This window comes from Ipomoea nil, unplaced genomic scaffold, assembly GCF_001879475.1.
Source record: "Ipomoea nil cultivar Tokyo-kokei standard unplaced genomic scaffold, Asagao_1.1 scaffold1361, whole genome shotgun sequence".
Lineage (NCBI taxonomy): Eukaryota > Viridiplantae > Streptophyta > Magnoliopsida > Solanales > Convolvulaceae > Ipomoea > Ipomoea nil.
The window spans coordinates 1,498,015-1,525,040 of record NW_017617789.1 but is presented as its reverse complement, the minus strand read 5'-3'; the positions used below and the strand labels follow the sequence as shown (position 1 = coordinate 1,525,040).

General features: G+C 34.4%; 1 protein-coding gene and 1 long non-coding RNA gene across 3 annotated transcripts; both read left to right on the top strand.

Moving 5' to 3' along the window:
- The first annotated feature begins 442 nt into the window (after window positions 1–442).
- Window positions 443–26,365, top strand: LOC109185841 (probable inactive ATP-dependent zinc metalloprotease FTSHI 5, chloroplastic). 2 transcript variants are annotated; one of them, XM_019335789.1, is made up of 19 exons: window positions 444–1,589; window positions 2,239–2,704; window positions 6,018–6,218; window positions 6,304–6,597; window positions 6,682–6,951; window positions 8,067–8,156; window positions 8,252–8,383; window positions 9,411–9,584; window positions 10,728–10,849; window positions 14,035–14,236; window positions 16,429–16,557; window positions 18,840–19,022; window positions 19,282–19,401; window positions 20,376–20,561; window positions 20,655–20,729; window positions 21,559–21,618; window positions 23,486–23,593; window positions 25,629–25,709; window positions 25,847–26,365. In XM_019335789.1, the coding sequence occupies exons 1-19, from the start codon at window positions 646–648 to the stop codon at window positions 25,916–25,918; spliced, it is 3,909 nt and encodes a 1,302-aa protein (XP_019191334.1). In that variant the 5' UTR covers window positions 444–645; the 3' UTR covers window positions 25,919–26,365. The 2 variants fall into 2 exon arrangements, with proteins under 2 accessions (XP_019191335.1, XP_019191334.1); XM_019335790.1 differs by lacking the exons at window positions 20,376–20,561; window positions 20,655–20,729; window positions 21,559–21,618; ... (1 more) ...; window positions 25,629–25,709; window positions 25,847–26,365 and adding an exon at window positions 19,758–19,975 and having other exon boundaries at window positions 443–1,589.
- On the top strand, window positions 2,713–3,964 carry LOC109185846. The gene is made up of 2 exons (XR_002055048.1): window positions 2,713–3,185; window positions 3,260–3,964. It is a non-coding gene; the product is annotated as an uncharacterized LOC109185846 (long non-coding RNA).
- Window positions 26,366–27,026: the final 661 nt, after the last annotated feature.

Below are 27,026 nucleotides of genomic sequence, written 5' to 3'. Positions count from 1 at the left end.
TAGATGTATTTTAATTTTTGATCTATGGATTGGATCAATTTATTACGGTCCGACATGTTGACCCCTACATTTAAAAAAAAATAATATACATACATACATATACTCATCTATTAACCAAACAAACCCAACTTTTGTACTATAATCATAGATAAACATGTATTTTCTAGCACTTATTTCGGGTTCACATTGCATGTGTGTTAACCCATATTATAAAATACCACCCCCACTGAAACTCAAACTTATGACCTCCCATATATGAAAACCATTTCATGTCAAAAGACGACAAGGTCATTCGCAATTGGTAAGGAAATTAATACATCCATTGTATTTGAACTATGGGTACAAATGAGTGTGTGGTCAAATTATGGGGTACATATCGAAATACATTAAACATTGGGTGGCGAAATGCAAATAAAAGTATAATAATCCGAAAAAGATAGCCGTGAGCCCGTGGAGAAGAGCGGAACGAAGCGTTGCCTTCTACAGTTCTACTGCTATGCACACTGCAAGTCTGCAGGCGCTTCTATCCTAAAACCCTCCTAAAATGTTGCCTCCACAATCTCTTCATCTCCCGCATCACTAGCGCCACCGCTGCCGCCGCCGCCGCCGCCGCCACATCTTTCGTTGACCTCTAACAGCGAACAAATGAGTTTTACGGTCACTACGCTACTTACTTCTTCTGCTCCTTGCATCCCTCCCTCATTCATTTCCCCAAATTACACTAACAGCAGACTCCGCACCAGGAAATTCATAGTCAAATCCTCTGCAAAACGTAACGAATCGCGAAATTTCTTTCGTGCTGGGATAAAATTTCCCCCTTTTCAAAATCTAGAAGCTTCATCGATTGACATAAAAGGCAGAGATTCACCAAGCACGTCTATTTATAATAATAATAATGACGAAAGTCTGCTCAATTCTATTACGAAGCCCATTGCGTGTGCGCTGTTCTGCATTGCGCTCGGATTTTTCCCGATTACCGGGTTTCGTGTTCCGGCGGCTATTGCTGCCCCTCCGGTGAAAACCTGGCTATTTGGGTCCAGACAGAAGGTTGAGAAAGATGTGAAAGGTCATAAGTACTCGCGCTACACTGAGAGATTGCTAGATGCTGTTCCATCGTTGCTCAGGGGGGTGCAGTTGGTGAAGTCGGGCAGAATGAGCGTAGGCGATCTCGAGAATAGGCTTGATTATGTGATAGACCTGAGGGAGAGGCTGCAACAGGAAATTATGGATAAATTATATGCAAACACTAGGGATTTTAAAGAAGAGAGAGGAATGTTGCTCCAGCAGACGGAGGAGATTCTCAAGTCTGTGTTGAAAGCAAAGATGGAGGAAGAAAGTTTGTTGAGGAATGCTCAAGGGAATGATGTTGCAGTAAAGGGGGAAATTGAAGAGGTTCAAGAAAAAATCAACAGGAATGTGGAGGAGTATAACAGGGCATGGGAGAGAATTTACCAGATTGATGATGAGATTACTCAGAGAGAAGCAGTAGCACTGAACATTGGTGTGAGAGAGCTCTTGTCCATTCAGCAGGAATGTGTCACTTTGGTTGGGAATTGTTTAGAGAGAATTAAGATGCCAAGGAACAAGAGGTAAATGCGCCAGGTTTATAGTTTGTAACTTTGATGTCTGTTATCTATTTTTGGACTTTTAAAATTCTTATACATATTTTTATGAGTTATCTAATTTTGAACTTTTTTCTTAGTGAACTTCATGTATAGTTTCAAAATTTTGTATCATGAGCTAATGTCAGGGAAAGTCTGAGGAAAATAACTATGTGATGCTAAGATCAAAGTATCAAACAGTTGTTTTATCTGATTTTATTTTTCAAATCTACTAGGGACTGGACCGGACTTTTCTCCTTTTCCTTGCTTTAAACTTTGTTTTGTTTCCTAATTTCACGCGTTCAATCCATGGTGGCTTCACCTTTGAAATTCCATTGGGGACGTTATTGTAACACTGGCATGCTTTGTTGCTAATTTATTTGTAATATCAAACACAGATCATAATTCATTCATTAGCCTGATTACAACTCTTGTAAATTGAACTCACAAACTATGAAGTTTGAAACTATCAGATAGGTAATATAAATGTGCTGCAATGCGGTAGATATTTTTCAAGAGAATTTGTTTTCTTCTCTTATTTAAATATAGAAATCATAAATGCATATTATTTTAACACTCGATGCTAGATAGAGTATATTTCTCTAACACATTGCACTGAAATTTGTTTCTTATGAAGTATGCCTGTCAGCTCTCTCACCAAGCTTTCCAGATCTGAGATAAAGGAAACACTCCAAAATTCACAAATACAGTTATTGAAAGAGACAGTTTTACCTAATATTTTGGAAAATGAAGATATTGGATTTGATGAAGAGACAGTTGCTTTTGCTCAACGAATAAAACAAGCTCTTCATGAATCCCATGAGATGCAAAGGAATCTTGAATCTGATATAAGGAAAAAATTGAAAAGATATGGTGATGAAAAAAAGCTTGTTGTAAACACACCTGTAGATGAAGTTGTCAAGGGCTTCCCAGAAATTGAGTTAAAGTGGATGTTTGGAAAGAAAGAAGTTGTTGTTCCAAAAGCAGTTTCCACTCACTTATATCACGGCTGGAAGAAATGGCGCGAGGAGGTTAAAGGAGACCTCAAAAGAAATTTGCTGGAAAATGCTGACTTTGGTCAAAAGTATGTTGCTGAAAGGCAGGTAATCATGCTGTTAAGTTTAAGTATATAACTGGAATGACATGCTATCATACACTTTGAACTCTTTTCAAGATGCCATTTGGTTATCCTGTCTTTTCTTAATATTTGCTCTTAACAAAACTCTTCATTTTTGCTGTTTCTGTGTTCTGGTTGGGTTGGGCTTGTCCCATTGGATTCAATACCCAATGTACTGAAAGCTTTGAAACTGTCTTTGACTGATTTTGCCGTGGTTCACAAGATTGTTTATGATGTTACTTTTCACATTCCTTCCCACATTGCCAGGATTTTCTCCTTCTTTTTGTTGTTTTTATTATTTTTTAGAGGAAATGTTACTTTTAGGCTCCAGGTTAAACTGGTGGTATAGACTCAAGCCCTCAATAGTTGTAGGCCCCAATTTTGGTCCCCAAGTTGCCCGCGAAGTGGCAAAACTCGTCCCTCATTGATGGAATTGCTTATGAACATTAAAAGATGAAGACAAAAGGGTAATTTTACAATCTAAAATATGTGTTACCTCGAATTTCAGCTTCTATCTTTTTTACAACCAGTTCTCCGACAGGTTTCCTTCTAGTTCAGTGAAGTTTCCAGTTACCTTGGTTGAGCCACCTGAACCTCTTCTCCAACAAATTCACAGCCCCAATCCCTTCACTGCTAAGAAGTTAACCTCTTTGAGTATGCTTGCAAAAGAAAGGGTTCAATTAATATAAATGTTTCAAATAATCACCTCAATGAGTCAATTCCTGTTACACTTATCAAGTTCCCAGTGTCATCTTCTGCCTTAAACATTGGTCTACGCAATGGCTCATTGCCACTATGCAACCCATTTTTCCCTTCTCCCCACCTCCTCTATCAGCCTAGCCCCAAATCACCCCACACCATAAAAAGTCCAAGAAGCTCTCTAAAACCACCATTGTTGAAATCATATTTGCCTTTGTACTTACCCTCAACCTTATATTGCTCATTCTCCTCTTCATTTGCCCAATGAGAAAGTGAAGAAAACCAAAACCTAAGACACAGAAGCTATCGACAATCAAGAGGGCTGCTATAGCCGGGGCGACTAGAGAGACCGAATGTCCTTGTCGAGTTTTCTTGAAAATTCTTCATTTGAAAGAAAGAAAAAGAAAACAGAGGAGAGAGAAGGGTTATTACTTGTTTGGTTGTTAGCTCATAATTTTTTGAGTCACCTTGTTTGAGATTGATTTTCCAGATTTTATTTTTCATGCTATATTGCTATTATACATTTGGGTCCTAGAATTAGTGGCTAGACAGGATAAGAAGATATCATTATGGAGGAAGAATGGGGTCGTTGCAGCATATATTTTGAGGGAAGAGAGATGTCAAGTTACAATAATAACAGTATAACACTACCATATTAGAGTTTCAACACATTTTCATCAGCCACTAATGGATCTCTAACATTAAGGATTAAAATCTCCACTTCGCGATCAATTCAGGGACCAAAATTGGAGCTCTTAACTATTCAGAGTTTGAGGCTCTGTATGGCAATGCTTCATTTATTATTATTATTTTTAGAGCTTATAGCTTATTTTAAGTTATAAATAAGCTATCAACTCTGTTTGGCTTGTATATGGAGGTGGCATTAGGTAAAAAGAGTGGCTAGTGTGAAAAATGGGAATAAATCTTATTCATCCATCGCAAGGCAATGGATGAATGAGATCTATTTTTAAATGAAAAAACTGGTGACATTTTGTAAATAGGCAAAAGTTCCGTTGCATCATTTAGTAGTAAAACACGCATCACTATAGGAAAAACCCACATTGTTTTTGAGAAAAATCTGTTAAAATATGTAGAAGCTTCAATGAAAGATGCGGTGATATTTTTGTAAATATGTAGAAGTTGGATTTTAAGCACAACTCTCCACCTATATGTTTTTTGTGATGGACGGATGAGATTCATTCTCATTTTTCAAAAGCAACTATTTTTACGTGATCCAATTATTATTATTATACACACACACACACACCAGGGTGAAATGCACCACACCCTGGTGCATTTCTGAACACGTTGTGGTGCATTCTTGCATACCTGATGGTGAATGACTGCACGTCCGCACGGGAACCAGACCCTATATATATATATATATATATATATATATATATATATATATATCTAAACCCCAATTGTCTAACTTAACAGCTTTCTAATTGTAATTTCTAGTTTTCCAACTAGATATACCAAGCAGAGATTGAGTCTATACAATGGGTTAATCCATGGGCTAAAAGTGTAATTTCCCTTTGTTTGTTTGTTTGATAGTCAAAAAGCTTCAAATTTTAGTTCAATAAATCTACAGCAGTACTGGGTAAACAGGCCAGGGAACATCATTCATCCAATAAATCTGCAAGGTTCTATTTAGGCACAATCCATAGACCACATGCCATTGGGTAGGCAATACAGCTATACATGTTGTGTGGCCATTGTTCCCATTGTGCATTCAGATTTATGAATAGTTCTAATTCCATTAAATTTTCAGTAACTGTTGTGATTTTATTTTATTTTATTTAAAGATGCTTTTTAGGCCTCAATAGATTTCACATTTTTTAGATACTTGTTGTTAGACAGTGAACTCTGGCTCGTAACTATGTATGTGTTTGTATGTCTTTATTAAGGCAATCCCAACCAGAGAATTCTAATTGTCTTCTATATAATTAACAATATAAGAATGAAAATTAAAACATTTATTCCCTTTTTTTCTTAGTTTCATGGCAAACACCGAAAGTCAAATCACAGTGAATACATTATCTATCCATGTTTCAATAAGGAAAGACCGTGTACCATGTAAAACCCTAATGTTTCTATCTCATGTAAATTCAATTGAGATCTGTGTTTCCTAACCTGTAACAAGTCCAAAAAGATTTTGTAAACAAATCATTGCTTATATCCAGAGCCATTGTGGTTGATTCTTCCACATTGTTGGTGATAGTGGGCATGCATGCAAACAAGAGCTTCTTAGTGCTTGCTAAATCCACCATGACTGGTCAAATGTATCACATTTTCAGCATGTGTTGTCACTGATTTCTGATAGATATTGCAGCAAAATATCCTTTAACAAAACAGATGAGATGTCAAATTCAATAACCACTTTGTGTTACTTCAATTTGCTGGAATTTTCTTCATTTGGCACTATGAAATGTAGTAAATCAGACAATTCCATGATTTATATTTGAGATTATACGTTATACCTGAGTAGAGATTTTTTTTATTTTTTATTTGGTTTATATATGTTTGTGTATGTGACAGCAAACACTTTTTGATAAACTAATCTCTTCTAAAATTGAGATATTGAATGCACACTCTAGGAACGGATTCTTCTAGATCGGGATAGGGTGGTGTCGAAGACATGGTACAATGAAGAAAAAGATAGGTGGGAGATGGATCCAATAGCTGTTCCTTATGCTGTCTCCAGGAAGCTTGTTGAGAGTGCTAGAATCAGGCATGATTGGGCTATCATGTTCATTAATCTGAAGGGGGATGACAAAGAATATTATGTTGATATTAAGGTGTAGTGCTATTTGTCTCAGTTTCTTTCACACTGACCATTGATATTCTTTATTTTTGTTTTTAATTTCATTAAATCTATACCAGGAATTTGATTTGATTTTTGAAGAATTTGGAGGGTTTGACGGCTTGTATTTGAGAATGCTTTCTTCTAAAATTCCAACTGTTGTTCAGTTGATGTGGATTCCTTTCTTAGAGCTGAAGATTCATCAACAGTTTCTCTTGATAGCGAATCTTTGTAATCAATGCTTAGCTGGACTCTGGAATTCTCCTATTGTTTCATATCGAAGGGACTGGTTGTGGACAAAAGTTGGAAATATAACTGAAGATATAATGATGATGATTGTTTTTCCGGTTCTGGACAATGTTATCCCTTATCGGGTATTTACTCATAATGAATAACATCCAACTTGATTTCTCAGAGAATAACTAGAATATAATGCATTTTTTGCATGCCTGAAACAGTTAAGAATGCAACTTGGTATGGCTTGGCCTGAGAGAGCAGAAGACTCTGCATCCTCTTCGTGGTACTTGAAGTGCCAAGCTATTGCAGAAAGAAGGTTTACTGCAAGAAAGACGGATGGATTTTGGTGGTATATTTGGTTTTTAACTAGAGCTGCAATATTTGGGTATGTGTTGTATTATGTGGTTTGGTTCATGACAAGGAAAATTCCAAGAATGATTGGTTTTGGGCCTTTGCGGAGAGATCCAAACTTCAAGAAATTGAGGAGGCTGGTACAATTACATCCTTTATTCTGAAGTTTTTTTATTATTAACTTTTTGCCATATTTGATTTCCAAAGGCTTGGGACTCTTGCCATTTATAGAGGTGTTTTAGTCAGATGAATCAGCATAGCTCCATTAGTGTTTTACATTTATGTGAGGTCTTATATACTATTAAAAGAAAAACTTTTAGATGTAGGAATAATGTGTTGGGAATCATTTCAAGTATACATGCTTGGTTATTTTGGATGGAAGTTTACCCCTCTTTGTGGAGAAGTACTTCTAGAATCATAAGTTAACTAACTTTATAATCTGCAGCTTGAATTCTTTTTTCCCCCAATTTAAGAAGTTATTTTAGTCACACAGAACTACAGAAGCCTGTTGAATTCCTTGGTTCATTGTATGTTCTCTTTTTTCTGGTCATTCTTTATTCTTCTCTGGTAGGTTTGAAAACATATATTTGAAGATCTATCTAGCATTCATTCCTTTGGAAAGCCCTTTGGTCTTGCCATACTATATATACAGCTCTTTTATGAAGGCAACTTGCAGTTTAAAACATGTGTAGAAGTCCATTTTGGACTTCTGACTTTTATCTTTTCATAGCCAAGTTTACAGATACAACCAATCTTAGACACAACAGAGGATCCATTCTCATCTTAGAAAATTGATGATTAGTCTATGAATAATGTTTTGGCTATTGGTCTATTTGTCACTGGATATTAACTTCTGTTTCTACCCTAAAAATAAAAGCAGATTTCTTAATCTAACTTATATTGCTGTTGTTAACTATAAACTATGGCCTTCTTTCTATATCTTTTGCACAGAGCTGCCCAATGTCAATCTTTCCTCTGAATTTCTGAAACTTGTGTTGTTTGAACTTGTCTATTGTTTCTTGTTCTGCAATTGAGCAGATTCCAGATTATATATAACATAATACTTTTTTATGCCAATGCTGAGCCCCACTAATTTAGGATTAAGGTGCAATCAAATATATTATTATTGTTGTTGTTGTTGTTATTTATCTTCCTTTTTTTTTTTTTTTTTTTTTTAATTTTAATGCCATTAAAGAAATATTACATTTTGTGGATAACAATTCTTTTTTATTTTTATTTTCATAAAATCTTGCAGAAAGCTTATTTCAATTACAGAACTGGGAAAATAAAAAGGAAGAAGAGAGCTGGTATTGATCCAATTAGCACTGCTTTTGATCAAATGAAGGTTCTTATTTTTTTTATTTTTTTTTATGTCAACCATTTTTTGAATTGGAATATTGATGGATCAATTCTTTTAAGATTGTTTGTTTCTTTTGACAGAGGATAAAGAATCCACCTATAAGGTTAAAAGACTTTGCTAGTATTGATTCTATGAAAGAAGAAATTTATGAAGTGGTGGCATTCCTACAAAATCCACGTGCCTTTCAAGAAATGGGAGCCCGTGCTCCTCGGGTATGTGTTTGCAATAAGTGCCTTATGGATGCTAATTTTGATAATTTCATCTAGCCTAGTTGAATACTTGAATATGTGCCTTTTTCTCTTCTTCTGGGTCAATCTGGTGGTCCTTTTGGTTTCTTTCATTTCCTTGTCATAAAAGTATAAAACTACTTTATACTGTGCAGGTATAGTTTTATGCAGTTTGCACTCTTGATGGTTAGTTTTTGGAGAAATAACCCCTCCCTCTCCTCTCAGCAAAACCACTCATTCTAGCAGATAGAAACTTTAAAGTCATCCGTAGTGACATTGTTTTATTGTTGGACACGTCCAATTTTAGACTTGTATCTTGCATGCACAGTTGAACCTTGGAGACAATGCAGTTTTTGTATTATGTGTTTTTTTTTTTTTTTTTTTTTTTTTAATCTTTTCTTTTCTTTGGCAGTAAGAATGATTTATTAAAGTAGAGAATGGAGATGGTGCATTTTAGGTGGGACAAGTGTTCTTGGGTGAAATGGGGGAAAAATAGGATAAATCAGAATTAGCTTAGGAGAACTTTCCAATCCATTTTGGAATCTGAAAATCATGTGTCTAGAAGCTTCAGTACTCTAGTGTCCTCTCAGCAGGGCACATCTCTATCTTAGCTGTCACATTGAGACAATTGTTTTGGTCATACCTATTAGGTTTCTGTTAAGCAAGTTGCATAGCAGACTACTCAAACTATTGTCCTCAACCTTGGAGCTCAGGTTTTTATTTTTATTTAACTTTTTAAATGTCATTCACTGTTTTGTTTATCATCCATTCTTCTTAGATCTGTCTGTTTGGGGAGCTCATTGGTTGCATTGTTCTTATTGGGTCTTTTCTGCTCTTTATTTTATTATTAATTTTTAATTTTACATATCGAGTTCACATAAAAAAAGTATATCTTGATGCATTTGTGTGTGTTTGCCATTCCTAGTTTGTATTGCTCATTTGAGATGCAAAACTATTTTAGTTTTTCATTTTTGATGCTATATCTCTGATTTCTTTATGTATGATATGACAGGGTGTTCTTATCGTGGGTGAGAGGGGAACTGGGAAGACTTCCCTTGCAATGGCAATAGCTGCAGAATCTAAGGTTCCTGTTGTTGAAGTTAAAGCTCAACAGTTGGAGGGTGATTTATGGGTTGGTCAGAGTGCATCAAATGTTAGAGAGCTATTTCAAACAGCACGTGATCTGGTAGCTATCTTTTTGCCTCCTTTAGGTGTTTAAATGAGCCGCTGTTTGAGCATGGCGTGTTTAACTTTCTAAATGTTTAACATCATTTATTTAATAACCAATATTTGAACATTACGTTCAAGTGCTATTCACTTTATTTTGTTTCCATTGCACTTAAATGAGTTGTCTACCAAACTTGTTTACGGGCAAGCTTGATTATCAGCTTGTTTAAAATTTTTAGTATTTCAAGTCGATTTGAGAGTGACTGACTAAGCGAACTTGTTTGCAAAGTATGTGAACAAGTTTGGTAGACATTAGAGTATTAGACCACATTTGTTTATTAGCTATCTCAAAATGTTGTCTACTTTCCTAAACTAAACACCAGAGTAATTCTACTTTACTGCCTTACCCTCCTAGTTAAAAAGTCAATAATTCGATAAATTATCTATTATTTTATGGGCAAAAGTAGAAAGATATGTATTTTTCCTGACTATCATTCAAATGTGTGTATAGTAAAGAATTTGGGATGTAGACAGAGAGAGAGAGTGTGTGTATATATTACACTATTACGATATAAACAAACATAAATGAGCTTTGACTGCAGTTGTTCTACAAGTATACTGCTTTGTTTACAACCCCATCCTTCTTTTTCTTTTCACTACCAGTTCCTAAAAATGGTTTTGAACTTATTATCCCTTGCAATTGACCCACATGTTTGGGACTTTAGGGTTTGCTAATTTTCATATTAGCTTGATGGCTGTAGTGGTACTAACTTGTTATAATGCATTTATATTCTATTTTATATGCCTTGCATAGTATATTTAAATCTCCAGTTTATTTTTGTATTCATTTCTCTTGAAGTTTTTAAAATTCCATAGTATGTCAAGAATTTTGAAGTTTGGTAGTCAACTACGAACTGAAAAATTGATTTGAATATTTGATTGTTTGCATGTTCAATTGTGATAAATTCAGCATTTGCAAATAGTCACCATACAACCAAATTAAGAATTTTCATATAGGCTTGGTAGGTAACGGAGCATTCTAAATAATGGTGACTTCCAATGTACTCCTTACAGGTTTCTCAGAGTGATACTGTTGTTTCTTAAGCCCAAATACTGGTTTTATTTTATTTTTATCTTGTTTGATAACATTTTCCATTCGTAGGCTCCTGTCATTATATTTGTGGAGGATTTTGACCTCTTTGCTGGTGTCAGAGGCAAATTTGTCCATACCAAAAAACAAGATCATGAAGCTTTTATTAATCAACTTTTGGTGGAACTTGATGGGTAAGCTTTCCCTCATTTGCATGTGCTAGTCTGTGTTTATTAATCAAAGAATTACTATTTGTATGGTCTTGTAGTAAAACATTACTAAAAGGTGGGAACCCTTTCATATATTTTTCAATTCCCCTGTACCTTTAATGATCATATCTAAGCTATCAGATTCACCCATGTTCTAAGTGCTTAGTAGTATTTGCTTTGATATATTCACTTATTTATTGCCAAGTTTTGTATATATATATATTTTTTTGAAAATCAACGATTTGGTCCCCGAAAATAATTGTTTTTAGTCAATTTAGTCCCTCCGGCCGTAGTCCGTCAACAAGCCGGCGAGAGCTCCGATTTACCATGGGCAATTTAGTCCTTTCACGCCATCGATTTGGTCCCCGAAAACTGTCTGTGTGTTTGGTTCATTTTCTAGAAAATGACTTGAATTGTATAATTAAACATTTTAATATTTTGTTTAATTAAAATTTAAACTCACTGCAAATTTATATATTGTCATAATCTCTATTGACAATCTCATCCTTCATAAAAAATAAACAAAAACTCACTCTGCAAATTTATATATAAAAAAAATCACAACACAATAACATTGTCTAGGAAACCACAACAAAAAAATCAAAACAAAATCACAGCAAAATAACCGGGATCAAGAAGAGCAAAAATCAATCTGGCCGATTGGTTTGCGAAACCCTGGAAAACCAGTTGGCCACTGGTTTCCGATGCGGAAACCAGTCTTGGCCGACTGGTTTCCGGCCCGGCAACCATTTCATAGTGAAACTTGGAAGAAGGTGAGAGAGAAGAGGCGTGAGGGGAGGGCAGAGAACTTGGAAAATGACTTCCCCCCAAAGAAAGGGGAAGTCATTTTCCTGAAAATAGGATGCATTTTCCATTGACCAAGACATGATTTTCCATTGACTCTAAGTTTTCCTTCTTGCCAAACACTGACATAAATCAATTTCCGGGTTTCCAAACACACCCTTAGTGTGGTTTGGCCCATTTGCATTACAATTGTTCACTTTGTGTTCATCCGGTTGTCTACCCATAGTAGGGGAGGGTTCCATCCCAAGATTGTTTGGTCCACTTTGAGTTCACCCGGGTTGTCCGTGGCTTTGGTGGCATCCAAAGCTTTCGTTTTAGTGGGAGAGGTCAACCGATTAGATTCAAAATGGCCCGTTTGTCCACTTGAGGGGGAGTGTTAAGGAGTCCACATTGAAAAATAAGAAAGAAACATATGTGTTAGACTAGCTAATTGATGGATTCAGTCTTTCACTGTGTTTTGGCCCATTTGCATTATAGCGGCAAATTATACTATGGACCATGGTCCACATTGCAATGTGGACCATGTATAAATGTTCAATTTTAGTATACTAATTATTTTTAATGTATTGAAAGTTCATTTTTAGGTAGTATACCAAATAATGAACCTTCAAAAAAATGAGCATTTAATGTATCGAAAGTTCTTATGTTAGTGACATTGGCCCAATCTTAGATTCTAACAATGTTCAATTTCTGAGTGGCAGTTTTCTTGGTTGGGGTAAGGTAAATATGTATAGTCTTTGATAAAGGTTTTGTTTTTGTTGAAAACTAAAGGGTTAGGTTTATATATAGGGTTGTGTCTGTTTATGAATAGGTGTCAGTTATGGGTAGTTATGGGTAGTTACTTACAGTTATGTATTTGTGTATATATATGTACTGTGTTTCTGTATTAGAAACAGAGAGAATCTACCAATATAATTTCAGTTTTATATTCATTTCCTAGTCTTGATTCTTTATATTGCTTCCGCCTAACTGGCGGGTGGTATTATTCTCCACCCGCCAGGCCATTCCATCTTCCAAATTCAACATGGTATCAGAGCCTACTTTCCTAGGGTATTTCAAACATCAAAGTTGTATTTTTCCTTATGATGTATTCTCCGTTGAAAATTCCAGATTGTTGTTTTGCCCTTGGACCTTTTGGTGAAGTTTGAAGGCTTTTTGGGTTGGTTGGCAAACCTCTTTCCGCGGTGTTTTTGGTATAACCGTATTTGTTTCTTTATATTCGGTATACCATACTTAGTCCCTAGGGTTTTCATGTTTGGCACCTTGTTTATTTCCGGAAGCTTCTTTTGTTATTCACTTATCCTATAAGAGGTATAAACAACAATCATGTGGTTTTCTCGGTATTCATACAACAATCTATGGGCTCTACTACATCCCCTTTGCTGCTCATGATTTGGTTGCTCTGCCGTTCTTGATGGAGATTGTTGATTGGCAAATCCTAGAATGCTTATGTTGCTGTGAGGGTGTTCGTGTTAATCTTCGCCCTTGGTGACTTCATTCCCAAGGTTGTTTGTGACAAGCTTCGCCCTGGTGCCTTCATTCCCAAGGGTTGTTTATAGCATTGTTCCTCCGAAGCCATCCAACACTGTTATTCTCTAGCTGCTTTTGATCTTCATTTGTAATGTAGAGTGTATGTTTTAATCCAAGCTTGGAACTTCTAGATGTTCCAGCTTGAGTGGGAGTGTTGAAAACTAAAGGGTTAGGTTTATATATAGGGTTGTGTCTGTTTATGAATAGGTGTCAGTTATGGGTAGTTATGGGTAGTTACTTACAGTTATGTATTTGTGTATATATATGTACTGTGTTTCTGTATTAGAAACAGAGAGAATCTACCAATATAATTTCAGTTTTATATTCATTTCCTAGTCTTGATTCTTTATATTGCTTCCGCCTAACTGGCGGGTGGTATTATTCTCCACCCGCCAGGCCATTCCATCTTCCAAATTCAACAGTTTTCACCTTACTCAAGTTACCTTCTTTTGGACCAGATCGAGTCTACCATGTATCAGGTAGGAGATTAGAGGACAAGTTCTCATTATTTCATGCATAGAATTATGTTGCATAGCATCATTGTGAGTGTTGTTATTTCCATGGCCAGCCATAGTGGTTTTAATGGAAGATGTAGAAGTGTCATCATAATGTAATCCACTCCTGCTTTCTCCACTCAGTGTTTTTCCTCTCCTAAGTTGTGCATTGAGCGATTCTTAACATACTATAGGGCATGATGGCATAGATGGTGCAATATTTTGGGAACTGAGAGTTTGTATTCATTTAATATTCAAAGTAACCAATTGATTTTACTTGAACAATTGCTTCATTTTCTGATCCTTTTTACTCCTCTTCTTGTGCCACCGCATTTTATGCAGCTTTGAGAAGCACGAAGGTGTGGTCTTAATGGCTACTACAAGAAATCTTAGTCAAATTGATGAAGCATTGCAGCGCCCTGGCAGGATGGATAGAGTATTCCATCTTCAAAGGCCAACTCAAGTGGAAAGGGAAAACATTCTAAAGAGTGCTGCAAAAGAAACCATGGATGAGGAATTCATTGATTCTGTGGATTGGAGAAAGGTACTATGGCTATAATATTGATGGTTGGTTTCATTTTATTTTTATTTTTATTTTTTTGGAGATTTTGAGAACATATTTTTGTCAAACTACATCTGCTGCATGTCCTATGTTTTTGAACCAGCATATCCCTTCATACTTGCAGACCCATATGTTTCATCCAATTTCAACTCATGCAAGTCTTAATCGCATGTATACAAAATAAACAAATCTCAATTAATAAATTGGGTTTATGGTCACCCAAATTGTTAAAGAAACTTCTATATACAGTGCAAGACAAATTACTTTACGTAATTCTATTAAAAACATTAAAAAATTTGCAATGTAGTGGTGTAGCTTGTGATGCTCCACAACTGGGTGAAAACAATTAAAAGAAATCTAGTCAGCAATATATATTTTATTTCTCTCTTTAACATTCTTTAAGGTGGTCTATCATAGCCTCTATCACTGGCATGTCTATTTTTCTTACATTGGACTAGAATTGTTGTAAAGATGTGTGGGATTATGCTATATAGATATTGGGAGGGCTAGTGAGGAAAGATCAAAGGCTACTTGTTGCACTAAATGTACCCATGCTTAACCTCACATCTTTCAGGAGCAGGGAGGGTATTTTAGGTGGCCCATTACATATTTACATTTATTCCCAACTCCATAGTACCAATTTCAGTCTTTGTGAATATATTAGAGCTGTTGTAGAGCAAAGTCTGAAAAGTGAAAGGAAAATAGAAAAGTAAAGAGAGATTCAATTCTCGCCAAGGGTTTCCAGAAAGTTGAACCTAGAAGAATTCTCTGGAATCTCTTCATTAAATCAGAGAGAAACTGTGAAAAAACTTGTTTCAAAGGATTTTTTATTTAATATGGTAGGTAACAATTAAGGGGATGTTTGGTTCATGGAAAATGTTTTCCAAAGGAAAACATTTTCCTTAAAGTGAAGGAAAATGTTGTCTTCTAGTGTTTGGTTCATGGAGTTCATTTTCCATTGGAAAATGAATTCCTCAAATTTGAGGAAAACAAAATCCTTGGTCCAACCAAGGATTTTGTTTTCCATGGAAGATGGGAAGAAAAAGTGAATAGATTGCCTATTTTACCCTTGCTTTCTTTTTTAATTATATTACTTTTATTAATTTGTAGGGGCATATAGGACTTTATACTCATTATTCCTTACAATTCCAAATCTAACTAAACAATAGAATTAGTATTCCGAGTAATTCTTTTTCCACCAACCAAACAAAGAAATTCATCTTCCTAGTAATTGTTTTTCCATGGAATTCCACTTCCACTTCCCTTAAAATATTTTCCGCGAACCAAACGAACCCTTAGGGGTTGAAGCCTTCAAGAGTGAATTAACATTGCAAATTAATCTGCCCAACCTAAGTGTTTGGTTGTTGAAGAAGCATGAAGTAAATAGAAGTTTAGCTTTATTTATTGGAATAAAGGTTGAATTCCTACATCTTATGGTTGGAATAGTATGTGTAGGTATTACATTCTTAATTGATTAGTAAACTAATTAATTAAGAATGTGAAATTAAAGGATGGGAACGACAAGTAAACTAGAATCAAACTACCGAAGGAAACTAATTACTAGTCTAATACAAAACAATTGTAGAATCCTTGTAATTTTAGGGAAACTCTTCAATTTTCCTCAGGTGCTTGAATTCCTGGTGGACCTGTGAAATCTGCATATCCAACCCCCTGTGTTGTAATGCAATGAAGTGAGTCTTGCTTAATAGCATATGGTGACTTAAGGGTACTTCCAGCCCTCTTGACCATGATTTTCCTAAATTAATTGGAAGTTAGAACCTAGCATTCCTACAAGGAGTATCATACTATCATAGTAAACTAAAGGCGCAATTTAGAACCATTCATAAAACCTCTAGATAGCTAAATTCAGTAGTATTCATTATAAAGTCCAGGTGGATAATGCCCTAACTTACACCCAGAAATTAAGGGGAAATGTTACATGTTTAAATATTTCTTAACATCAACCAAAGATTGAATTTGGTGGGAAAATACCTTTTCCAAAATTTATGTTTTGAATATTTGGTTTAGAGTGGAGATCACTGTATTCTATTTTCTTGTTATTTACTTTCTATTTAACTCTGATTATTATTATTACTCATGATTAATTATTAATTTATTTGTTGTTTTAAAATTGAGTGGAAAGTCTTTTGTCTAAATTCACAATCCTTGTGCAGGTTGCTGAGAAAACAGCTCTTTTACGCCCAATAGAACTAAAGCTTGTTCCTGTGGCCTTGGAAGGTAGTGCCTTCAGGAGTAAATTCCTTGACTTGGAAGAACTTATGAGCTACTGCAGCTGGTTTGCTGTAAGAACTTCTTTTTCATATATACTACAAACTGATTCTCCATACAGCCTTCATATCGTCTTGTCAGAAAGACTGTTTTGCCATAAAATTCTGTATTTGACGCTAAATTTTATGCTTATACTGTGAATTGGCCTATGAGGCCTTTTTTTTTTTTTTTTTTTTTTTTTTTTTTTTAAATTTTATGTTATGGAATATATATATAATATATGGAATCTCTATAGATTAGGCAGTCTTAGGGATTTAGGTAGATAGGCATATGGAAACTTGTTTCCTTATTCGAAGTTTTCTAGAATGTATTTATAGGGCTTTGTATCAAAAATCTTCTCTTTACTTTCGTAACATGGTATCAGAGCCTTTACGATAAAGGATTTTATTTTATTTTTTTCGCTCCGGAGACGCCTAAGCTTTCGTTTCAAAGGAGTGCCCTAAATGGATTTGAGTTAGTTCGTTATTTAGTTATTTTGGGTTAGTTATTTTTGGGTTATCAGTTATTTGTGTAACAAGTTGGGCATGATTAATATCTATGCTCCAACTTGAGGAGGAATGTTATGGAATATATATATATATAATATATGGAATCTCTATAGATTAGGCAGTCTTAGGATTTAGGTAGATAGGCGTATGGAAACTTGTTTCCTTATTCGAAGTCTTCTAGCATGTATTTATAGGGCTTTGTATTCTCTTTCCTATACGATAGCATATTCAGAAATCTTCTCTTTACTTTCGTAACATTTAAAAAAAAAAAAACTTTTTCAGGCTTCCATTTTTACATATTAAATAAAATGGAGGAAATCATTTTTTAACATGAACATACAATTTGGTCATGAAGGAAAATAAGATTTAGTGCTTATTACAGGGCTGTGACTGATGGAGTTATCTTTTAACTGTGGAGTCCCTTTTCTTGGGTTATAATGTTTGATAAGGGAAAATGGGGATTCAAAGCCTGGTCTTTTCTTTGGAAATAACTGGTGAATATCACTTGTGTTGACCATCTTGTGGTCAACTGCAGAAGATTATGAATAAAAGAACATTTCTGCAAATCACTCCAGCAGTGCAATTAACATCGAACTTAGGATGAAAAGTTCTAGGAAGGAAAGACTTACTAAAACCAGCCTTCATTTTCCAGCTTTTGTGCAAAGAGCAGGGTTAAAAAAAGAAGTATTAGGTGGACACCAGAATTCCTCCATGTGAAACCTGTAAATAGAAAATGTAAATAAGATCTCTGACCACTCCTAAATAGAAAATATAAATAATACCCCAATGCAATTATAAACAGAATTTTTAGGAAAGCGAGAGGGGCTGGGGGCTATTTGGTTGGGTTATGGAGTGCATTTGTCTGTTGCCAATATTCTCGACTTGATAACCTTCTCAACCTTGATTTTCTTATTAATTCAAGCAATTATTGAGTATTGTACTTATTTCTCTTATGAGAAGAAACACACTTGTTTATTGATAGATTATTTTGAATACATCTACACTTTATATACACAAAGAGATAAATATGGGCTTGGCCTGTACTCACAGGACTATGCTTAATATTTCCCCTCAAGCTGGAGCATAGATATTAATCATGCCCAACTTGTTACAAATATAGACCACTCTACTTTTTTTGAGCCCTTCTATAAATAAATTTTCCAATTGATCTCCAGTCCATACATGTGATGTAGAAATTACTCTTGACTGAACCTCAATCCACCTTGATATGTTTGTTCAATAAGTTGTGTATCCATACCAGTTCACAAGTTGTTTGAGCCATAGCATAATACTCATACTTCGTTGTAAATCGTGCAACCTCATTTTGCTTCTTTCTTTTTCCCTGAGATGAAGTTTCTTCCCACAAAATCACAATACCTAGCAGTAGATATCCTGTTATTCAGTGGACAGTTCGGTGATCCAGCCCAGATAGAATAAGAGAGTGCCTCAATATTTGTGTCCATGATCAGCATACAATATTCCTTTTCTTGGTGCACTCTTCACATATTTTCCAATATGGATTGCCCTTCCCAAGCAGCCACCATAGGGGGCCTCCATAAACTGGGTGACCACTCTAACAGGAGAAGCATTGTTTGGCCTGATCACCTAGGTTTATTCCCAAGAAAATCCTAGGGCTTTGATACCATGTTACGAAAAGGGATATAATTGCTTATTGCTAAATGATTTTGAATACATGTACACTCTATATGCATGTTGAGGTAAATACGGGCTTGTCCCATGCTTAACAATTTCTATTTTTGAATAGCTTCTACTGCAATGATTTTTTATTCCATTTGGTATTTATGCAGACCTTCAGTGGCCTTGTCCCCAACTGGGTGAGGAAAACAAGAATTATGAAGAAATTTAGCAAAATTCTTATTAATCATCTTGGACTCACACTGACGAAAGAGGATTTGGATAATGTGGTTGACCTAATGGAACCATATGGTCAGATAAGCAATGGGATAGAATTTCTAAATCCTCCTCTTGATGTGAGTTCTGGTCACTTGTTCAGTTGTCAACTTGTTATATCTTATGCATCTCATGTTTGCCTGTTAAAATAGATCTCTTACATTGCCTTTCTTTGGCTTCATGTAGTTCAGCTTTACTGGTAACTATTTTGGACATGTGTAGTTGCTTTCACCCTTTCTGCATCTGAGATAACAATCAGTGTTGAACATTGAGATTATCTCATCTGCTGTATTTTTCTCATATAACTGAAACTAACTTTTTTGCTTTGATTTCTACTAGTGGACTAGGGAAACGAAATTTCCTCATGCTGTTTGGGCTGCAGGTCGCAGCTTGATTGCTCTGCTTCTACCCAACTTTGATGTTGTTGATAATCTGTGGCTTGAACCTTTTTCTTGGGAGGTACTTAATTTTGTTTCTTAGTTTATCTATAAGTACATGCATCGACTATTCGTATGTGTTTTATTTTAAAAATAATAGTATATGCTACCAAATTAGTTGAGAAGAGTTCTGTCAGAGATTTCATAGATTTCTTATTATCTCTGATAATAAACTGCAAGGTCATAGCACATCATTGAGTTTACTGTTTTTAGTAATTTGAATATTTGATTAGTTGTGGTGGCACTAAAAATAGTTGTTATGCGAAGAAGAAACAAACATTGGTTTAATGGGGCAGTGTTCTTGGTGCACAAGTTGTTATGGAATTTTCTTTCACAGTTGCACTCCTGCTATTCTTGTGTAATGAAGCATTAGTGCAGGTTGCTTGTGGACTTATAAAGCCTTGTGCAGTATACTCTTTTCTTGGTACTCTTCTTTTGTGAATAACTATTAAACTATCAAAAACATGGTTGCTATGTGAAGCCACAAGAATGTATTAAATGGTATCAGACTGGGGTTGACTGCATGCTTTTGAAACCTTTTGTTAATATACTATAAATGTAGAAATGAGTCTGAAAATATAAGTGGAGGTTTAGAGAGATTTACTATGTTTCATTATATTCAAAATTTATAGTATCATGACTAGTAATATGTAATATAAACCATTTCAGAATAGGAGATGTTGAATGACCTTTCAAGAAAATAGCTTGAAATTCTGTTTTGGATAAGGATACTGTGCGTACCATTACTTGAATTTTTTCCCTTTTTTTTGGCCAAAATAATGTATACAGTTAACCTATTGCACGATGTGCCATGCCAGGCTACAATGCAGTGGCTTTTAGAATTTAGAACACAACCTGTCCCTTGCAAAGCTCTTACGTTCAAGAGGCTGAAAATTAAACTTATATAATGCATCTTATTACTCAGAAGATAAGGAAACTACAATTGCAGGTAATACTTAACAGAACTTTTTCAAAGTCTAAAGCTTCTTGCTGCAGGGCATTGGATGCACAAAGATCACTAAGGCTCGGAATGAAGGTTCTATCAATGGGAATGTTGAATCAAGATCGTATCTTGAAAAGAAACTTGTATTTTGCTTTGGATCTTATGTTTCTTCCCAGCTGCTGCTTCCGTTTGGGGAGGATAATGTTCTTTCTTCATCAGAGTTGAAACAGGCTCAGGAGGTTGCAGCAACTTCCACTTTTTCTCATAGACTCTGTCAGTTGTCTTATTTCACTGGTCTGATACAAGAATTTAACTTTGATGTTTTGTACCAGATAGCTACTCGGATGGTGGTCCAGTATGGTTGGGGGCCTGATGATAGCCCTACAATTTACCACCATGGCAATGCGGTATTCCCTTTTCTTTAAATAATGATTGAAAGTCTTGTTCGATTTGAAAAAAGAATGGTCCTGATACTTCAAAATTGAAGGTCCTATTCTATAATGTCTGATATTCCCTTAATCCCTTTCACTTGAAAAACAAATAGGCCCCACACAATTGTAATGGGCTTAATAGAGAGTCAATGTTCACTGACAATGGATTCCAAGGCAAGATCATAACTCATGAGAATGGGATTGTGAAAAAGGCAAATGTGTAGGGAAGAATCTTATTACCTATTGTATGATTATGTACACATTGTTGAGGATTAATATGAATTGATATATGTGAATCACCACTAATGGCTTAAACTTTTAGTTGAGATAGAAATGCATATTTTAATATGGCATCAATAGAAGAAAAAGAACATCCTAGTTTCAAATTTTGACGCTGCCTGTCATTAAAACATTTCCACATGTGTGTGTGTGTGTGTATATATATATATTCAGTCTACACATGAGTGGGTGTCTTGAGATTTGAGAATAGTATAAAGTAGTACTAAATGTGAATCGTCACTAACACATCACTAAGAGCTCACGTTTTTAGTTGAGGTTGAATACATACTTCAATGGAGTTTGAATTTGTAATTACTAGCAATTTCTCAATCACTAGTATATGTAAGAAGCTTCGTTGCTGACAATCACTGGGTGCTATGTTATATAATTACTAAATGTGTAGATCAATATTTCTCATCAATCATTCTAATAGGCTGATGTTGGACCTGAGTTCTGTTAAGAGCTCATTTTGTAACTTTTATATTTATGTTTCTGCTATGTTTTTTGTTCCTAAATTGCTTTGTAGGTGACTGCTTTGAGTATGGGAAACAATCATGAATATGAGATCGCTGCAAAAGTTGAAAAGGTACATATCCTGCCTGTTTTTTTTTTTTTTTTTTTTTTTTTTTTAACAATTCTTGAATGATGGATAGCCTGTTCAAAACATAAAATTGCACTCTCTTAATAAATTTTATGTTTCAACCTCAAATTTTTAGCTTAATCGTGATTTCATCCCTAAGGTATAAGGTATTAAATGGTCATCCCCTTATATTTAACCTGAGGAGAGAAATTGATAGAATAAAATTTTTAATGAGGTTATTTTGGGTGTGTACGTTTTTATTTTTTATTTTTGCAAATAACTTATAAGATAATGCAGAACAATAATGTGTGTGAACTGTGAAAGTATTTTATAATTATCAACCTGAAAGCACAACTACACTCATGGTAAGGTTTCCATAATTGGAGGGAGAATCACTGGAAATGTCAGGGTAGGACCGAATGATCATTTAAAATCATACTCCGTATTTGAAACATCTATTGTATTTAACTATTTATAGTAAAAGAGGGTTTTTAAAACTCATTTTAATTGGTTGATAAGAATGCTTACATGTCACTTTCTTATGGGATAAAGTTTTTAAAACCCTTTTTGATTGGTTAATACTTAATAGTAAAACTTATGTGTTACTTTTTTATTAGATAATAAAAAATTTTATCCTTTCCCATTATTGATTTAAAGGCATTCTCTATTGTTTACTTACTCTATAACCACTATTAGTTAAATTTTAGTACTCAACAATTATTGGTTTTATTTGGAATTAGATAAAAAAAATTGTAATAATTATTTATTTAACACTTAATTTTGAATAAAAATCATTATTTATATATCACTATATTTGTGTATTATCACAAATCTAAATGAAATTTTATTTAAAAACTAAATTAAACGTCTATATCGACATGTTAGTATAAATAATATAGTCTTAAGTTTTATATTGTCATCAATAATAGTTTGAAATGTAATTTTTTAAAATTTCAACGAAATCTAAACTAATGAAAAACATAATTGGAGATATATTTTAACTAATTTGAGAATAAGATAATTAAAACATTAGAAATGTTTAAGAAAATCAAAATATTATCATAATACTCCATATATTATTAATAATAAATCTATTTAGTCATAATAAATTAATTATAAATGTATTCAAGTATCATGTTTACAATAGTTAATGATTAAATTAATGTTTTAGAAAAACATTAGACAGAATCATGACTAAGCTGAAACATTGAGAATGAAAAATGAAATTCACTCCATTGTGCCCTCAGAATTTGAAATCCATTTTTTCCTAAATGTAAATTTATGTCATTAGGAGGGTGATCTAGAATAGTATTTTCAAGGTGAAACTTTTAAGCCTATTTCTCTGGAGATAATTGACTTTTATTATTTTATGGTTTTTACTATCCTCATATTCTCCTATTCTGGTTTTAAAAGTCATCAAGAGATTCTGAGAATTTCTTGGCATGGCATCTTGTGCATCAGAAAATTGGTTTGAAAGATTGCTCAAAGACTCCACATCATGCAAGGGTCTAGAAATGCAATATTTATACAACCTTATCTCCTTTTAAGTATCTTTCCATGGCTTGATCTAATGACCTATTAATCAGACTTCCCCCTGTTTTCTTCATGTCCACTCTTGGCATAGCATTTTGTGCATCATAAAATTTGTTAAACCAAGCGCCCCTAGATCCCATACCTTGCACGGGTCTAGAAAGCAATATGTCTACAACCTGATGTTGAAGATTGTTTTCGAGTGAACTGATAACCTAATAATTGTCTTACTGCCTTTCAAAAAAAAAAAAAATTGTCTTACTGAGACAACTGAATTACTTCTATTTTTATTGTCTTCCAATATCAAATGAAATGTTGTTTATTGATATATTATTTGATGCAGATGTACTACCTGGCTTATGAAAAAGCGAAAACAATGATTCAAAATAACCGTAGGGTACTTGAGATGATTGTTGAAGAATTGCTTGAATATGAAATCTTAACTGGGAAGGTAAGGTGCTTTAGATCAATTTGAAAGAGTATATCTATTCTAAAGCTCTCAATTTCTCCATTCTTAAAAATTTATGCATGGGGTTCACTTACCTCCTCTTTTGAAGGAGGGGTAGGTCATTGTTTCGAAATATATATATAGGGGATGGTTCACATGCGAAGCTTCTCCTAGGTGAAAAATTGGGTGAGATCTGAGCCGTTAATCTAATCTAGATCAACGGTTCAAACGGAAGGAATTTAAAAAATAAAAAATAAAAAACATGCTTCCTGGAAACATGGATGCAAATTATCAAGTGTCTCGGACTGACGCGCCTTAAGTGTTTACCTTAAGAGTTAAACTGATGCACCTTAAACTAGAAAGTGACACACCTTAAATTTTAAACATACGCACCCTTAAGCTATAAAATTACGCAACTTAACCTTTAAACGGCACCTTAAGCACCTTAAGAGTTAAACTGATGCACCTTAAACTACTAAGTGACGCACCTTAAGCTTTAAACATACGCACCTTAAGCTATATATACCACTTGCGCACCTTAAGTTGTGACCTTATGCACCTAACACTATAAACTTACGCACCTTAAGCTATAAACTTACACACTTTAAGCTTTGAACTAACGGACCTTAAACTTTAAACTTACTCACCTTAAGATGTGACCTTACGCAAAATGACCATAATGCCACCGCATTTTTTTTATTGTTCTTCATTATGGGCTATTGATTTTGGTAAGATCAAATGTTGTGATTAATTCGGAGAAGTTTCGCACCTGATCCATTGTTTATATATAATTAGGTAAATGAGAACCTATGATAACATGTGAACTTGTGTACCATTGTGCGCCGTTGATCTTGCTCGATCTTGTGGTTTATAATGATTTTGACCTGGTAAATATACATCAATGCACCACATCATTGCACTACTGCACCACTCCTCAGATCTCGACCGTCCAATCTCACATCTCTACGGTGCATAAGAGTCTATAGGTTCACATCGAAGCAGTGGTTCTCACTTGAACCTGACCCTATATATGTATGTGTGTGTGTGTATATATATATAGGGGATTGTTCACGTACGAAGGAACTCCCAGGTAAGAAATGAGGTGTGATCTAAGCCGTTGATCTAATATAGATCAACGCTTCCGGGCAACTAGTTTCGAATGTTCTCCTCCCACCATTGTTGTTTTCTTCCTTATCTTTCTCTCCTGCTACGAATTCTAAACTTGTATTAGCATTTCATTTTGGAAAGGAAGATGCTAGATGTATTTTCAACGAGTATAAATTCTAGCGTACATATATTATTGGATAAAGTCATGTCCTTAAAGTTTCGAAGTTATGCACTTTAAGTTTCAAACTGATGCACCTTAAGTTTCAAAGTGATGCACCTTAAGTTTTGAACTGATGCACCTTAAGTTTCGAACTTATGTACCTTAAGTTCTAAGCTATGCACTTTTAAGTTCTAAGTTATGCACTAAATTATCATAATGCCACCGCGTTTTTTTTTTTTTTTTTTTTTTTTTTTTTTTAAATTTTTTCATCATTCTGGACTGTAGATTAAAGCTAGATCAATGGCTGAGATTTCACCCTATTTTTTACTTGAGAGCTCTTTCGCATTTGATCTCTAGTCTATATATATATACATAACCTGACTGTATCTTCTATATGATGTTTAAAACGTAATTTTGGTTAATGGTATTGATTTTTAAGGCAGCACTTGAGTTGATGCATTATACAATCTTTTTTGTTTGTTTATTTAATTTGGTATGACACTTTTCCATCTACTTTATTCATCTCTCCCCTTAGAATATATATTTTTGGGCTTTTATTGTTTTATATTCTGAACACTATACCAAATTACCAATTATTACTTTCGAGGGAGTATATCTGGTTCTTGTTTCTTATTATCTAGTTCGGACATTTTAGGAAGAGATGAAGTAATTGCTGTGATATATTGAATTTTGAATATCTCATCTGCTTGTAGACCTTTTCTTGCTATGATAGTATAGACAAAAATTTTAGTTTCTCATACACAATTGCAGGATTTAGAAAGGATATTTGCTCAGAATGGCGGGATAAGAGAGAAGGAACCTTTCTTCCTTTCAAGCACACACAACGACGAGGTATAATCCCCAGATATGTTATCCAAACTGATCTTTATAATAAGCATATGCTCATGCAACTCATATCATGTTGTATAATATATTATTACTTAATTTGATCAATACCTATAACTATATCCCCTATTTATCTTGTGCAGCCTCTTCTTGTAAATTTTCTCGAAGAAAATGGAAACGCTTCAGCAACTGCATTTCTAACAGTAGCAAATTAAATCGAGGAAGAAGTATATAGTATTATAGAGCAATTGAGGACAAACAATACTGGGAGTTAACACCACAACTTCAGATTTAGGCTATTGTGTTTTGTATCTTCACAGTATGTTCACTCCCTCCTGTGTTTATTGTTAGATTAAGCTTTCATCGTTCCCAGAATGCAGGCCATTGCAGATAGAAAATGTGCCTTTTGGTGTCTGGATGAGAAGAGGACTCCATTTTTCCTTCTCAACTGGATGTGCAGTAAGTTAAGTATTTGTACAAATTAAAGGAAAACCTACAGATTTAGGAAACTGCATTTGTTTCTTATTCATTTAAACTAATTGATTGATTATTTATCTTGTATTCTTAAACCTAATCTTAATTACTACTAAGATATCTTTTTTACTTTGAGCATCATTAGGGCTCGAATAATTGTGGTTAACCCTAATAACAATTTTAGAGAATGCGTGACATTATGGTGTAACTTGTGATGCATCGTACAATTTTCTGAGGAATTAAGAATTTAATGTGTTCATTTATCTTTTTTTCATTATTAAATTAAAGTGTATTTTGAGCAAAAATTGAAACCAAAAATAAAAAAATAAAAAAAATATGAAGAAAAGTAAAGTTTTAGATGATTTTAACAATGGCTGGAAAAATCAGAAAACCAACATAATATATTAATCATATTATTATGCTAAAGTATAATTTACTAATTTAGAGTATTACTCCGTATTATTTATACCTAAAAGTTTTAAATCCTTTTGAAAATTATTTGATAAATTTTAAATTCCAACTTGATGGCAAATAAAGATAAGTTACCCTTTGACTATGGAGACAAAGCCTGCCTGAGACTAGGCCTGAGCATCGGTCGGGTTCGGACAGATCGGATGGCCAATCCGTTCATTCGATCGGATTTCGGATTGGGGAAAACTATCCCAATCCGTTCGAATTAAGAGGGAAATCCTCTCGGATTTCACCTGTTCAGATACGGTCGGGTTGAGGTTCGGATTTCGGTTTGCAGTCGGATTATAAAACATACCAAAATAAAAAAATAAAATAAAAAAACTTTAAAAATGTTGAAACTTAATAAGTAATATTGTAATAACCCTAAACTAAATTACC